The 17,174-nt window shown below is 39.0% G+C and overlaps 1 protein-coding gene across 2 annotated transcripts in view; it reads right to left on the reverse strand.

Moving 5' to 3' along the window:
• Window positions 1-11,869: 11,869 nt before the first annotated feature.
• LOC127569913 (zinc finger protein 346-like) overlaps window positions 11,870-17,174 on the reverse strand; it is a 28,029-nt gene continuing 22,724 nt past the window's right edge. For both annotated transcript variants that reach the window (XM_052014966.1, XM_052014965.1), the window contains one exon: window positions 11,870-13,565. In XM_052014966.1, the coding sequence (XP_051870926.1) occupies window positions 13,561-13,565 (5 nt within the window). In that variant the 3' untranslated portion in view covers window positions 11,870-13,560. The remainder of the gene's footprint in view (window positions 13,566-17,174) is intronic.

The following is a 17,174-nucleotide window of genomic DNA, read 5'->3' on the forward strand; positions in this document are numbered from 1 at the left end:
TTATATCCTTAAATGAGACTTCCAGCCTTTGGAACCTAATAAATCTATTTTAAACAGAATGATGTTGTATTAGAGCTCCCTCTTCTGGAATAGTTACAACAGACTGATCATTTGTTTAAATCGAAAAACTCATTTTAACTTTAAGAAAAAGCCAACTTATAACACTGATATCTATTATGATCTCCTACATTGTGAGTTCCTCATCTAGCCAAACTTCTGGGAGGCTAACCTATACAGAAACTTTGGAAGGATCGAAGGTGCCATGAACTCTTTTAGCACAAATTAAATTACATTGAGAATAACAGGATCAGTATGCAGGAGAGCACTGTGGTGTTTAGAATCAGATTTATTATCACTGACGTATGACGTGAAATTTGTTGCTTTACCGCAGCAATACATTGCAAAGACATAAAAATCTATAAATCACAAAAATAAATAAATAAATAGTTCCCAAAAAAGGTATAATTAGGTAGTGTTCATGGATTGTTCAGAAATCTGATGGCAGAAGGGAAGAAGCTGTTCCTGAATTGTTTGGTTTGGGTCTTCAGGCTCCTGTACCTCCTCCCTGATGGTAGTAATGAAAAGAGAGCATTTCCCAGATGGTGAGGGTCCTTAATGATGGATGCCACCTTCTTGAGGCACTGCCTGTTGAAGATGTCTTCAATGGTGGGGAGGGTTGTGCCTGTGATGGAGCTGGCTGGGTCTACAACTCTCTGCAGCCTCTTGCGATCCTGTGCATTGGAGCATCTATACTAGGCGGTGATGCAACCAGTCAGAATGCTCTCCACCGTACATCTATAGAAATTTGCAAGAATCTTTGGTGACATACCAAATTTCCTCAAACTCCTCACGAAGTAGAACCACTGGTGCGCCTTCTTCGTGATTGCATCAATGTGTTGGGCCCAGGATAGATCCTCTGGGATGCTGATGCCCAGGGACTTGAAACTGCTCCCCCTTTCCGCTGCTGACCCCGCAATGAGGACTGGTGTGTTTTTGCCTGACTTCCCCTTCCTGAAGTCCACAATAAGTTCCTGGTCTTGCTGATGTTGAGTGCAAGGTTGTTGTTGCGACACCACTCAACCAGCCAATCCATTTCACTCCTATAAGTCTCCTCATCGCCATCGTTTAATATATATATAGGATGCCATGGAGTGTGCCTCACAAAGGATAGAATGTATAGCAATCCAGACAATGATTAAACAGTTTAAGTAACATAAAAATGTGATAGAAAATTTGAGTTCCAGATTTAATCAGTTCTTGTTTTATATATGATTTTAACATCATACATTTTATAGTACAATCCTGGAATTACTAGAAATCACCATCAGGTTCAGAGTGAGCACTTGGGAAATTTAATGAAATGCTAATGGAGAGTGAGCAATTTCTTTTTGAAGGTGAGGTCATAATTAATTAACATAAATATAAACGGAGATGATGAACAGGGAGGATGTTGTGTATGTGGTTTTCCCAAAGATATTTGCCGACCAAGATACAAGTACTGTATGGGGAACTAGCGCCCTCTTGTGGCATGGGCCGCTCTTTGCTAATGGAAGGAAATATAATCAAGTTTATAAATTATAACAATTTGGGAGGTAAATTAAAATGAGTAAAAGTCAGCAGAAAACTGCATAACAACAAACATAAATAAATACATTGGTAGTACTACAATGCCAAAGAGGAGGATGATCTATATTGGGAAGCCCAGGAGAGAGGTTAGTGAACACAGGATTCCAGGGTTGATAGATTTAAAGCTTTAAAAGCTTTCATTGGAGTAGAAAGAAATTGATAATTAATAGGATGCTGGGTTTCATCCCAACAATAACTGAACATAAAACCAAGATTATTCCATGTTTACAGAACGTACTGGTCAGATATCAATCCAAATTTTGTTCCATTTTCAAGCACTCCAATTAAGATATTGGTTTAGAAATTCAGGCATCCGAAAACTTTTTTTTGCTGCAGAGGAACAAAATTAAGAATTTCTTCATGCTGAATTGTGTAACTCTGAAAATTCAAATAAGCATCCACAGTCACAATTCACCCTTGAGCATGTGACACAATTTCTACAACAGTCACAATAGGATTTCATCATTTCAAGGATAGATTGTTGCCAGGTGTTTGTTCTGGGGAGCACCCATCACAGGCATTTACTGGTCAAGCATGTTTTCACTGCACTGCTACCTCTGCAGCAGTGTCATTTAAAGGGGTGTCCTGGAGCAAACCTCAGCATGGTGCTGGGACTCTGACCCAGATGGGTTTCCCTTTTGTTTTGCAATTTACCTGCTTCCCTCAAACTCTCCACCGATACCTCCCCAACCTTCTAGCCCAATCTTGTGACTTAATTCCATGATCTTCACTACTCCCTCCAATTCCCAGCTATTTTCCCAAGGTTCCAAACACCAGGGAAGTTCTCCCCCAAGCTCCAACTGAGACGCAATCCACATCTTTCTCCCCTTCCATGAATCAGCCCTGGTCCTGGACTCACTTTCCTTTACACCAAATGAAGCAGTGTGAATTGGCAATCATTCACTGGATTTTGTAGGGTTGGACCCACACTCAAAAAAATCAGTGGCATTTTTTAAATTATTTATTCATTTTTTTGGGATCTTAGTATTGCTGGCAAGGCCAGTGTCGACTGTCCATTCCTAATTGCTCCTGAACTGAATGGCTTCCTAGGCCATTTCAAGAGGGAATGTAAGAGTCAACTATTTTGGTCATTGGTATATGTTGCAATAACAATCCTTTAGGCTGCTTTTAACAGCATAGAACAATTTACAAGCTATTGATTTAAGAGGATCTGATTGATACCTGCGAGGAAGGGACAAGGTCCTCCAAGTGACTGAGAAATTTGGGTTATGTCGGTAACGTAAGTGCAAATATGTCCTAAGAACTGAGTATGCACTACCCACACACCCACCCCTTTAGGATCCTCTTGTGCCATCGATGGAAGAATCTGCAGTTCTCCTGATGGGCTCATCAGACACCTCAGAATTACAAAACCAGAGTGGAATCAGATCATCCTCAATTCTGAAGGACTACATTAGTAGTACTTGGTGTTATAACTTTAAATATTGTTGTACCATACACTGCTGTTTTAACTAAGAATTACTGCCTTCAATGAAATATTCTTTGTTAACAGTGTTGCCTCTGTATATTTGTGAATGCAAGCAGCAACACAAAATTCCTAGATATGAACGTCTTGAGTTGCTGCTTGAGGGAGTAGGGGGATAGTGATCTGGTGCTAAGAAAACAGAGAATGGAGCCCTCCAAGTGGAGGACTGATGATGGTAGGCAGTGAATGCAAGTGAGCTCAAGATACAAGTGTATTTAACTGAGTGCCTCACACTTTGAAAGAGCGGAAATGTTCCTGAGGGCAAGCAATATTATTGAGGTCCGAGGGAGGAAAATAGAACAAAGAAAAGCATCCATAAACAGGAAGAGGATGATGACACTAGGGCCAGAGGCACAAAACATTGCACCACAAACTACAGACATAATCTCAAATGAGGATATTGTGAAAATCTTTAAAGGGCATTTTAATCCAATGCCATTGGAGATTTTCAAGAGCTACAGCTTTGACAATGTGCAAGCAGGGACCAGGGAAATGATTGATGAATATGTGGTCAGGCAGAAGACACCAGCAAATAAAGTGCAATTTTTAGGTGATTTTGGACTGATCTGTCAAATCATTCAGTGTGCAGTTGGATAGATGAGAGAATTCAGGCAAAACTATTTAACATGTTGAACAATGTTTGAGGGCAGACAGCTACCAATCTGGAGACAGTGCTTAAAAATGTGAGGCAGTTTCTGAGAGGGCATAATTCTGAGGTTTTTCTTTGCAGCCCTGCCACGTGTAGGTTATAACCAGTAAGTCATGTGAGTGTAAAAGGTAGGAGGCTGCGAGTCATGTGGATGTAAAAGAGGTCTTACTATGGATATCATGGAAACCATGTGATCTCAAAATGCTTGTGAAAGATACTTCAGTAGATGTTGCATGGAAGAAGATACGTGTCAATAAAGATCATGGTCCCCGAATGACTCAGATGCAAGGGGTAACATTATGTAACTGCCCTGCACGCACAAGGTAGAAACAGGTAATAAGTGGAAACAAGTATGGTACAACAACATTCAAAATTATAACACAGATTCTGGTCAGGTGGGATTGGAAGACACCAAGAAAGTCTTCAGCTAAGGAAATACTGGCAGACCAGACTTCGGCTGAGACTCCAATGAGATGATTTGATAAAATAATAGTTCAATGGTTACTATGCAACTACCTTGGACAGAAAGTACTACCTGGAATGTGGGTGCAGCAAATACAGGCAGTTCCTGCCACGAGGGCAGGTACCGTAAACAAGGCCTTTGTGGTAATGCACCACTTTCACTGCAGATAGAATTTGACCACGGTCCATCTGGTGAAGAATGTGAAGTTTGGGCGGAAATGAAGGCTAAGCAATTGAATGCAAGACTGTCTCGGGAGGATGTAAGACAGTGGTTTCCCCAAAGCATGCAGATGTTGCATACGAAGAAAACCCATGGAGAGTCGTTCAGCATTTAATCAAGGCTGTGGTGAAGCTGCAGGTAGTGAATGGAAATATGGGTGAGCTTGCAATGAGTGAATAATGTTAACAAAGAGCACACCATCAAAGGTATGAATCATGTATTAAGGGCATTCTAAAAAATAACTTTGCAGCACTTACTGTCTGTGAGTCAGACTGCATGAGTTGGGTTAATTCCTATTTTGTCATAGATCAATAAGGGTAGCAAGTAAAGGATCATGATGGCAGTGAAATACGAAGGCATAAGGCTTCAATTACAGAAGTACCTGCAGAGATAAACACAAGGTTGACAAATAAGACCTGCAAAGTAACAGGTACCAAAGAATTAGACTATGGTGAGGTCTGCCAGAGAGAAGGACATTCTTAGTTCAGGGCTAGTGGAATTTGCTGGATAGTGATTTGGCCAACTTAGAACAGGCTTATTCACAAATCTTGATGGTAGTCTGTTCAGAGGAAGAGTCCATAATCTGTTGAACGTGAAAAAGCCAGTTCGCAGAGATTTCAGGTTAACATGAAGTGCCATAGTGAAGTAAATCTGGCACAGGAGATACTGAGGGAGAAGATGTGACCACAAAAGACGTCAAGTATATGTCAAGCATACGGTGGACAGTTTAGTGAACAAGACCAAGATATCAGGTGAATTTATAGCTGGTTGAATTTACAAGGTGTATTGACATAAATAATTAACAGATTGTATAATTAAAGGGTTTGCATGTTTTTCCCCTCTCTTTTCAAAGGTGAAGCAGTACACCGAATAACCAAGTGTAGCACACAGTAGGACTTTGATACATTATTGATCTAATTGAGATGTTTAAAAGAAAAGATATCCAAAATAAAGGAATTTCATCTTAAATTCTGAATAAAGATTCCCATAAGCAAATATAGGAAGAATGCCTTCAGAAGAGGCATGGTGGAAATATGGAAGGTAATGCACCAGAGACTAAAGGGAAAATTATAACATTGAAAAGGAAGATAAATACTTAGAAAACATGCAATTAAGGGGGTATTAAAAATTAGGAAATTAAGATTAAGAATGAGCTGCAATGACCAACATATTGGTAGAGTCAGTCAAATGCAGATTTTTTTTCCTTATTATTGCACCAGGTTGTTTTATCCTCCGAAACAGGTATGAAACACATTTAAGGCTATCGGTTTTAACAACTTAGAAAATGCAGGATTGAGACCAGAATATTTTGAAAATGACAATTAGTTTGCATGGACTCTGTTATGCCTCTTGGACCTATTAAGTTCTATGTTGGATCACCAATTGCTCTTGAATGAGGAAAGTAGATAATTTATGGGGTTTTTTGTTAATAAAACACAAAAAATAATTATTGCTGTAATGAGAGTTTTGTGAATAAATGTGTTATTTTTGTCTGGATAACAAGCACCAACATCAAAAGCAATGATGTGAAGCACTTTGAGATTGTTTGAAATAGGAGCAAGAGAATACAGAATACTGAAACAGGAATCAATCTGGAATGGAATTTAACACTATAGCCTGCAAGTTAATAAAATTCTTCTTTCTCAAGTTTAAACGTCTCACAGACTGCAACGCAGAAAATGCACTTAATTATTGGCGATAGCTTCTTTCAGATATGTTGGGATAAGAGGATACAAATCAGATGTGAAGGATAAATTTAGGGCAGAATTCAGAAAGTGCTTGTTCACAGAGAGATCAGCAGATGGCATCTAGTAAGAGTGGCCGAGGCCATATCAGTGAACTCAATAAAACCATTGCTCAGAAAATGAGAATAGGCAAAAATGGCTGTCTTCATCCCAATCTGCCTGTTGATAAAATGAAAAACTCTGAAAATGGCATTTGCCCTTGTTTTAATGAAAGGATTTTTTTTATTGTGCCATTCACAACGTCAGGATGAATCAATGTATTTAGCTAAATTAAAAAAAACATAGTCCCACAAACAACAATGTAATAATGGTAGAATAGCAACGTCAGTTTAATGATGTATTGAACAGAACACTGAGAACTCAGTTGCTCCATGTATGGTCCATACCATGGAATTCTCTCATCAATGATGTCTTCATTCACTGATAGTCATGCCTCTTGGCACCTACTCAAAGCTCCAGAATTCTTTACTCAATTCTTCACCTTTTTCTTCATGTCCTTTAGTGTGAAACATCCAATCCTTTAATCATATAGTATGATACCTTTTTCAGCTGAATGTCCTTTTTGCCCAATTGCACTTAAGAAGCAATGTGATCTGATCTACCAGATGAAAAGTAAAAAATCAAGCACTTGTTCAGCTGAATTTACCTGAAAGTGGGGGGGGGGGGAGGGGTGCTGGTGGCAGGGGAGCAGGGAAGCATAACACAATCCAAACTGCTACTCAGAGGATTTGAAAAAGCTTTAATAAATCTTTAAAAGGGAGCATATGAAATAATATTTTCAAATTAGATTTACCTATCACAGTGTTCTTATGACCCATGAGGGGCACTGAAGTCATTTGTAGTACCCTCACTAATATTCCACTAGATATAATAGCCCGGCTTGCTGACCAAACTTTCAACCACCACTCACTTTGCAGTGTAGCCTCAATGTGCACTGGCAATCCGAGATTCATGAGGCACAGAACCAGGCCCTTCCTCCCACCAGATGGTTTCGGTCCCCTCAGATCTTGCACAGATGAGCTATTTAACCTCTCCCTACTCCAATCAGAGGTCCCAACTGCTTTAAGACCACTATCATTCCAGTGCCAAAGAAAAACAAGATAATGTACCTGAATGACCACTGCCTGGTGGCTTTGACATCCATCATCATGAAGTTGTTGGATCCGGTTATTTTCGAATCCACAGGTTCTTTCAGGAGTCCAGGAATGAGTTGAAAATAACTTGGTGCTTCACAAAGTTTTATTGGAAAAGTTTAAAACAAAGAAACAGTCGTAGGGCACATGGCACTAGCTTTGATGAGCTGAGACAAAAGGAACTAAAGACGAGCTCGGGCCAGGGGGGAGGCGAGCAAGAGAGAGATTAATAAAAAAAGACACCTTTTATACCTGAGATAAGAGGTATTCCTTAGCTAACAATAGTCCAATCAGGAAACCTATAAGATACTTGTGGCCAAACCAACCAATGAAAAAACCACATATTCACCTGATGGACGAACCAATAAGCTAGTAAGCGGCCATTCCTTGCGCAGCCACTTGAGGTGTATTAAACACTATGCATGTTAAAAAAACTAATTAAAACAGTCGAATCCAACAAAGTGCTTAGAGAGGCTGGTCATGGCACACATCAACTCCAGCCTCCCAGACAACCTCAACACACTGCAATTTGCCTACCATCAAAACATGTCCATGGCCCTACATTCATCTCTGGATATCAAAGGCACCAGGTCAGATTTCTATTTATAGACTATAGCCATTGACCATAATTCTAAACAAACTCATCTCCAAACTCCTAGACCTAGGACTTAGCACCCACCTTTGCAACTGGGTCCTTGACTTCCTGATCAACAAACTGAGATCAGCAAGGACAGGCAGCAACACCTCCTCCACAATTACCCTCAGAACCGGTGCCCCACAAGGCTGCTTCCTCAGCCCCTTACTCTACTTCCTACAAACTCACGACTGTGTGGCCAAATTCTGCCTTAACTCCATTTACAAGTTCACAGACGACACCACCATAGAGGGCTGGATCTCAAACAATGACAAAACAGAGTACAGGAAGGAGATAGAGAGCATTGTGGCATGGTTTCCCTGATGATTCTCACCAATTTTTATAGCTGCACCATAGAAAACGTCCTATTTGGCAGAATAAAAACCAAGGTTAGGTAAGAATTATTTACAATAACTAAAAAAGGATGGTGGTATGGCTTTGTCTAACTTTAAATTATATTATTGGGCAATCAATATTAGATATCTAATTTTTTGGATACAAGATTCAGATGCAATTCAACACCCCAATTGGGTACAACTTGAGTCCCAATCAGTACTTGAATTTTCATTAGTTTCTATTTTAGGAGCTCCGCTCCCTTTTGCACTTACCAAATTAAGTAAACATATGATTAACCCAATTGTTAAACATACAATACGAATATGGTTTCAATTTCATAAATTTTTTTGATTGAATAAATTTAATCTATCAAGTCCCATTCAAGCTAATTATTTCTTTCATCCATCCAGAGTTGATTCAGCGTTTTCTATATGGAAAAGGTAAGAGTATGTTTTCGTGATTTATTCATTGACAACTGTTTTTCATCCTTTGAACAATTGTCTAACAACTACTATTTGCCTAGATCACACTTTTTTCGATATTTGCAGATTAGAAATTTTTTAAAAGCTCCTATACCCTCTTTTCCGACACCTTACCAAACTGAAATTACGGAAGAAGTTTTTGGTTTTAATCCTTGTCAGAAGGGCTTGATAGCAATAATCTAGGATCTAATTATGAAAATTCGTTCTGAACCACTGGACAAAATTAAGAATGAATGGGAAAGTGAACTCCAGACATCTATACCTAAGAGACTTGGAAGAAAATTCTTCATTTAGTTACTACATCTTCAATGTGTGCCAGACATTCTTTGATACAGTTTAAGGTAGTTCACAGGACCCATATGTCAAAAGATAAGCTAGCTCATTTTTATAACCATATAAATCCTGTATGTGACAGATGTAAATCGAACGTGGCTTCTTTGACACATATGTTTTGGTCCTGTCCTTTTTTGGAAAATTATTGGAAAGATATTTTTAACATTATTTCAAATGTATTGAAGATTGATTTACAACCTCATCCATCACTGCAATTTTTGGATTACCAAGGATAGGGTCTGGCCATCTATCTGCCTCCACTAACCGGATAATTGCCTTTGTTACCCTAATGGCCAAACGATCCATTTTGCTTAAATGGAAGGATCCAATACCCCCTACTACTTTTCAATGGTTCTCTCAAACTATATCATGTTTAAACTTGGAAAAAATTAGGAGTGGTACTGTTGATCCTTCGCTTAAATTTGAGGAAGTTTGGAGTCCATTTATTCAATATTTTCACATGATATAGATCCCCTTGTAATAACCTTTCAACTTAGAGGAATGGAGTTGACGACATAATATTGCTCTGTTTCTACTGAGAAATTTTAGTCCAGTTTTTGTTTGCTTTTTTTGAATTTTTTTTTCCTTAGCTTAGCTTGGTTTGATATACCGTTTATAAATTTTCTTATTGTTTTGGGGATTTTTTTTTCTTTTCTATTTTATAATAAATCTTTCTCTTTCCTTTCTTTTATATTATATTCATTCACTGAGAGATCATTGGATCTACAGATTTCTTTAATATACTTAATTGTTTTTTATGATTATCCATGCCATGATTGTTCTCCCGATCTCTTTGTATTAAATGTACAAACATTGATGTTATGTACTAATCTGTATTAATTTGAAAACTAATAAAAAGGTTGAAAAAGAAAGAAAACGTCCGATCCAGATGCATCACAGCTTGGTATGGCGACTGCTCTGCCCAAGACCACAAGAAATTGCAGAGCTGTGAATTACACAAACCAGCCTCCCCTCCATTGACTCCATCTACACTTTGTTGCCTTGGGAAAGCAGCCAACGTAATCCCAACCCAGACATTCTCTCTTCTCCTCCCTTCCATCAGGCAAGAGATACAAAGTACCACCACACTCAAGGACAGCTTCATTCCTGCTGTTTTAAGACTCTTCAGACCTTTTATACACTGAAGATGAATTCTTGATCTCTCAATCTACCTTGTCATGGCACTTGCAGTTTATTTGCACTGCACTCTCTCCAACTGTAACGCTATATTCTGCATACTCTTTTTTTTCCACCCCTTTGCACTACCTCAATGTACTTATGTATGGAATGATCCGTATGGATGGCATACAAACAAAAGCTTCTCACTGTATCTTAGTAAATGTGACAATAATAAACCATTTACCACCATGTCCATGCTAATCATCAACTACACCTCTATACTAATCTCATTTACCAATATTTAAACCATGGTGATTCACATGCTAGTCTAGATACTACTAAAACATTATAAGAGTACCAGCTTCCACCAGCCCTTCAGGTCTAGCTGAACTCCTGACTTGAGTTTGGTGGTCTGGTTGCATGGCAGACTCCATGCAACCTTTTGGAAAATTTATATAGCCAGTGCTTGCATGTGCTGATAACATCATTTTCTTCATTTCAGATGCTTGACATGAAAAGTTTTGGTTTTGTTTCTTGGCTGTGCTGTTTCAGGATGGAATGTGGAAAAAAAGGGACATAACTGAAGATTGTCACCAAGGGTTTTCATTATCTGGAAGGAAGTAGGAGTTTGAAAAAACATTATTTTAAAAATATTAAAGCCAATTTTTAACTGCTTGCCTAAAATATTTCTGCCTTGTTGGTTATCTTGGTCAAACAGTTATGTGGGCAAATGATTGCAAAATTCACTTCCACCCACCTCTCGCCCCAGCTACCATATTCCTTCCCCTCCTGGAGTTCCCAGACTGAGGCAAAGAATAGGCTTTCCACCATTCACCTGAGGTGTTGCAGAACCTCAGCAGAGATGGATTGCTCAGTTGTTTATCTCCTCTGCCATGAGGAGGCTCCAAGACTGTCTGAAGCTGCAATGCCAGTAGCAGCTAAAGGTTGGGAGGCTGTTGCTTCCAGCTTTGTGACAAGGAACCAACCTCACCAACAGATAGATTGTCCTGACAAATGACAATTTTATAAAGAGCCTATTACTTCAGGATTGCCAAAGCACTTTATGGCTAGTAATTCAACTTTTAAGTGTAATGATGGAAATACAGCAATTAGTTAACAGAAAAATCCCACAATGAGATAATGACTACATAACCATTTCAGTGATACTGGCTCTGGGTTAAATTTTGTATGATACTGGGAAGAACTCTGCCATTCTTTGAAACAGAGCCATTGGATCTGTTACATTCATCAGATGAGGCCTTGGTTTAACACTTTATCTAAGGGTATAGGTTGACACTATAGAATGGTACTAATTTCATACTTTAAACCCCGGAATGAAACTTCAGCCCACAACTTTCTGACTCAGGTGCAAGACTACCAAAATTGAACTGTAAGTGATATCATGGATACAAGAAAGTCTTCCAATATATGGTTTACATCTCATGATGGATTCCAGATAATGAAGTCAAACAATTTGCAGCTTGCATGTACTCAAGGTCAATTTAACTTTGAAGTAATGATAAATTTTATAGAAGGTTTAAACATATGTAGAAGACAGAAAATTTAGAACATCATTAACGTTCAAAGACTTCAAACATTAAGATATAGAGCAATTCAGGGTTAAAAACAGACCAAGACTTTGAAAGGGAAATTCTACATTTATTATATACGAGAAGAGATACAAAATTGTCAAGGGTCATAGATTTTTCAACAAATCTCTTGAGGTCCAACTAATTATGCAGATGAAGCAAAGAAAAATGCAAGACAAAGTGTTTAAAACAGAAGCTCAAATTATAGAGGTGCAGAAGAATACACTGAGCTCCCGGTTCCATCCTTGCACGAGATCTCTACACAATTCAGTTGTTTTCATTTACAATGACAATTAAAGCTGTTTCTCTTTTGTTGCCCAATTTAGGCCAAATTCATTTTTTTAAAAAAGCAAATGCATACATAATAAAATATAGTATCAGAACACAAAACATATTTTTACATTCGTTACACCTGTATCAACTTCCAGTCTTCACATTTTCCCAATGTAGGTCATGCACTCTGGAAAGAATGTTCAAGTCTGGAAATGTATGAATATTTAATTTTGGGATATGTTTCAATTTAAAGGATTGCTGAGTTAGGGGTAATCTTGCAGGTACTACAAAGTGGACAAAATTTATTGACAAACAAGGTAAAAAAAAAACAAGTTTTGAACTGCAGTCTTAGTTTTCTCTACAACCAAATTGCCAATTTAAAATACAAATTCAAATCAATTGGAAAAATTAACAAACATCAATAACTATTCTTGTTAAATGTTCCATTAACTGATGAATATTATCTCATGTGCTTTTACAAGATCCTTCACTGAACTATTTCTGTAAATCTAAATAAACAGTTACTAATGAATGCATTTTGACATGTCGGCTTATAGTTTGAAAAGATCACATTAACATTTTATTTACAATAATTAGCTCTGTATGACATATTGATCATCAGTCGCACCCACACCAGAGTGGCCATTCAAAAACCAAACACAGCAATGAGACAGGCTTGGACACAATCAGATATTCCTGGAGTAGAATTTATGCTGCAATCATATACATAGCATCTACATCAGCAATTTCTGAATAGGTTTTCAGGCTCAGTAACATGCAATAAAAGAATCTGCATTTCAACTGCCATCAAATGGTTCCTCAAATAGCCAAGGATCAGAAAAATTCCTGTTACAGAGACCCAAGACAAAGCTGTCAGAATTAGGTCTGTTAATTATGGTAGTGACAAAACTACAATCATACTATTGAGCATATGTGTGATAATTTACAAGTATAGGTCAAAGATTGTCACCTCACCTAGGTTGCAATTGAAAGGCAACCAAACTAGTTAATGTTGCAATCATTTGCAACTGCTCTTCCATATCACTGGTTCACATCATTCTCCAGAGAACTCACCAACTTAATAGGTGAGATTTAAGAAACAAATCTGTGCAAGAGGTAGGGGTACAAGTTTCTCAGTTATAAACAGACCAAGCCAGAAAAGCGTGACCACAGCACCACTTACTATTCTAAACCTAGTTCTCTTAGTCTCAAACTTTCAGTCACTTGCTTGAACATAAAAACTGAAAACAAAATACATTGGGCCCTAGAGCTCAGAATTATGGACTGTTGTTTCAATAAAAATGTCTTGCTTAAAATGATGCAGATGCAAACATGAACATAGGTAAACTGGCCTCCATTCTGAGTAACATTCATTGACCCGGAGACCACCATGCCAACACTGTTACACGACATCTTCTTTAAAAAACTCAAAGCCCTCTTCATTATCTTCTGCAGCAGTAAATTCATTAGGTTTCAAACTAAGGGAAAGCAAAAGAGTAAAAAGACAAAAATTTAAAACAAGCCCATGCATTCACTGTTACAGTAAACACAGCAATGCAGCTTTCAGAATCATTTCTGCAAAGCATTCTCACACATTTCCTTTTAGGCAAAGGATTTCTAAGCTGATTTCAAAGCACTGCACTTGGGTGTAAATACAAATAATGTGGTCTAGTTAGAAAAGACCAAATGATATATTTTGGGCAGTTATCTTATTACAAAATGAACTGAATGCATGCAAAGCAGCAGAACAGTTCTTTCCCATCTTACAGAGTGCATGCAAAGTCTTTAAATACTTTTTATTAAAAGACTATTTTATTAAATATATTTATATTCAGTTATATATGTACATATCAAAAACTGATAAGAAGGCCTCTTCAATCCAGATTATATTAACTTTAAAGTGGTAAATTAGCATCCACATACAAAATATTTAGCCAGCAGTATGGATTGCCTCCACTATTACCATTTAAAAAAAATCAAGGTGAAAAACAGTAGTTATCTTCCTATCCATGGAAAACTTAAAAAATTACTGCAACTGTACTGGCAAAGTGCTCAAGGATGTTGGTAAACTTGCAGCTTTGTAGAAATACCAAAACCTATCTGGTTTGAGCTAAAAAGCAAGAAAGGAGCTGTTATGCTCTGACTAAATATCATTTAAAAAGAGACAACACAAATGTGCAAATTTCAAAAACATATAAGCAATAGATTAGTGACAATGGGGCAACTTCAATTATTTGATATAGATTGGGGGGAAACGTAATGGACGAGAAGGAATTCCTTAAGTGTTTACAAGAGATCTTTCTTGATCAATGTGTTTCTAGCCAAAGACAATAAATTTGGTTAAACGGAGCATATTTTCAGTGGGATGAATTTGGAAAACTGAACACATCCATCATTCGGCCCAGGGAAGTTAAAGTGCTTTCATAGGTAAACAAACTCAGCTCAAAGAGTATCAGTTTCAGAAAGTTAAAAGGGGATCTGGACCAGGTAGATTAGAAACAAAGACCATCAAGTAAAATAGTACATGAACAACAAAGATACTTCAAAGTTGGGACGCTTCAAATTAAAAACAGACATCTCTACGAAGCGGAAAAGGGGATCCAAAAGGTAGCATTCCCTGGAAGTCTGAAAGAATAGAGTTTATGAAACAATAGAGAATCAAGCTGGATACAAAGAACACAGGTAAAAATTAAATAGGAAATCAGGGAAGCATGAAGAATAGAAGTAAATCTTGTGAGGAACAAAAAAAAGAACAAAAAGAGAAAAAGGAGATAAAAAGATATGGTTGATTAAAGATCAAAACGAAATTTTCCTGAGGACAGTGTACATCTGATGTTCCACAGTTAGTACTCTGCCTCTAACCTCATTAAGTAAGAGGATATCATTACACTACAGGAGGATGATACATAAATGGCACAGAATTAAATTAATAGAATATTCACACGTTCTTCAAGAGGGCAAATTGATAAGGTGGTTAAAACAGCATATGGAATATTTTGTTTGGATATAAAGGCACTGAATACAAAGGGTCATAATTAAGCTACAACTTTGTTCCAAGTATTAAAGGCCAAAATGTAACGTACTGTAGCTGCAAGACACACTAGGAACCATGACAAACACTAAAGTAAGACAGAGACACTAGAGACTGCAGATGCTGTTATCTAGAACAAAAAACTACTGAAGGAATTCAGCAGGTCAAGCAGGAGCACTCATGGAGGCAAAGGAATAGTTGACATTTTGGAACAAGACCCTGGATCAGGATTGAGAGTGTAGGGCGGAGAAAGCAGTATAAAGAGGTGAGAAGTGAGGCAAGAGCTAGCAGGTGGAAGGCGCAACCAGTTGAGGAGAGGGATGATGAGCAGATGGAGCCAGGAGGGGGAGAAGAAGTGGGTGGAGTTGGGAGATAGTGGATAATGTGTGATAGGTAGAGACATAAGGAGAGAGAAAAAAAGGGGAAGATGGACCCGGGTGGGGGGAGGGGAGAGTGGAGATAGAGACAGAGGCTGGAAGGTGATAAATGGAGACACAGGAGGCTGCAGATGAGGGAATCTGATAAGTAAGGAAGGTGATAAGTGGAACCAGGTAAGAGAGGGATGATGGGCAGATGGAACCAGTTGTGGGGAAAGGAGGACAGGAGACCCAGCAGGTTAGGTGCGAGAGAGATAGGCAGATGGAACTAGATGGGGGAGGGGAACAAAACTGGGTGACTGGGGGCTGGGGGTGGGGTTGGGAGAATCTGGGTGGATCAAGAAGAGGGAAAGGAACACAGTGGACACAGGTTACCTGCAACTGGAAAATACAATGCTCATACCATTGGGTGGTGGACTACTCAGGTAGAATGTGAGGTGTTGTTCTTCTAGTTTGTGTTTGGTCTCACCCTAGAAATGGAGAAGGCTAAGAGCATAGAAATATTTAGTGTGGGAATGGGAAGAGAAGTTGAAATGGCATGCAACTGGAAGCTCAAGATGGCCACTGTGCACATAGCACAGGTGTTCTACAAAATGATTGCTTAGTCTTGTTATACCTCCTATGATTGCAGGGGAAACATCAGGGACATGGAGGATTGGGTGGGGAGGGATGAGTGTACCAGCGAGTCACAGAGAGAGTGGTGCTCCCTGCAGAAAGTGGGAAGGGAAAGATGTGACTGGCAGAAATGATGAAACATGATGTGCTGGATGTGGAGGCTGGTAGGGTGAAAGGAGAGGACCAAGGAAACTCTCTCTGTTCTGTCTGGGGGGGTGGGGGGGAGTAGAAAGGAGTTGAGAACAGAAGTCTGTAAAGTGGAGGAAATGTGAGTGAGGACTCCATCAACTACAATAGAGGGGAAGCCACATTCCCTGAAAAGGGACATTTCAGATATCCTGGAACGGAAAGCCTCATCTTGACATCAGATACGGCAGAGACAGAATAACTGACAGAAAGCGATGGCGTCCTTAAAGAGACTGGATGGGAGAAGATATAATTTTGGTTCCATCTGCCTGTCATCCATACACATGACCTACTGGGTCTTCCATCCCCTCCCCTAACTGAGTTCATCTGCCCACCACTCCTCCCTTATCTGCTTCCAGTATCTATAACCTCATGCATTTCCACTTACCATCTTCCAGCATCTATCTCTACCTCCACCCTTCCTTCCCAAACCTGGCTCCATCTGCCCCTTTTTTCTCTCTTCTTATTCATCCCTACCTATCACCCACTAGTCGATCTCCCAACTTCATCCTCCTCACCCACCTGGATCCATCAGCACATCAACCCCCTCCTCACCTGCTTCTCCCCATCACCTGGCAGCCCCTGCCTCACCTGTCCCTCCCACCTTTTTTATACTGGCTAACTCCCCTCTACTCTTAGTCCTGATGCAGGGTCTCAACCAGACTTGTTCACTTTTCTTTTGCTTCCACAGCTGCTGCTCGATCCGTTGAGTTCCTCGAGCAGTTCGCTTTTTTGTACTAAGGCAAGATAAACTTTTGTTTTTAAGCAGGAAAGCAAGATATCTGTAATCCTACATCCTTCCTGCTTCAAAAGTATAGCAGGACCTTTGGCTTCCCTACCAGAAAGAACAAGGACTGGTTTGATAACAATAGTTTCTG

This window comes from Pristis pectinata, chromosome 4, assembly GCF_009764475.1.
Source record: "Pristis pectinata isolate sPriPec2 chromosome 4, sPriPec2.1.pri, whole genome shotgun sequence".
NCBI classification, from domain to species: Eukaryota; Metazoa; Chordata; class Chondrichthyes; order Rhinopristiformes; family Pristidae; genus Pristis; species Pristis pectinata.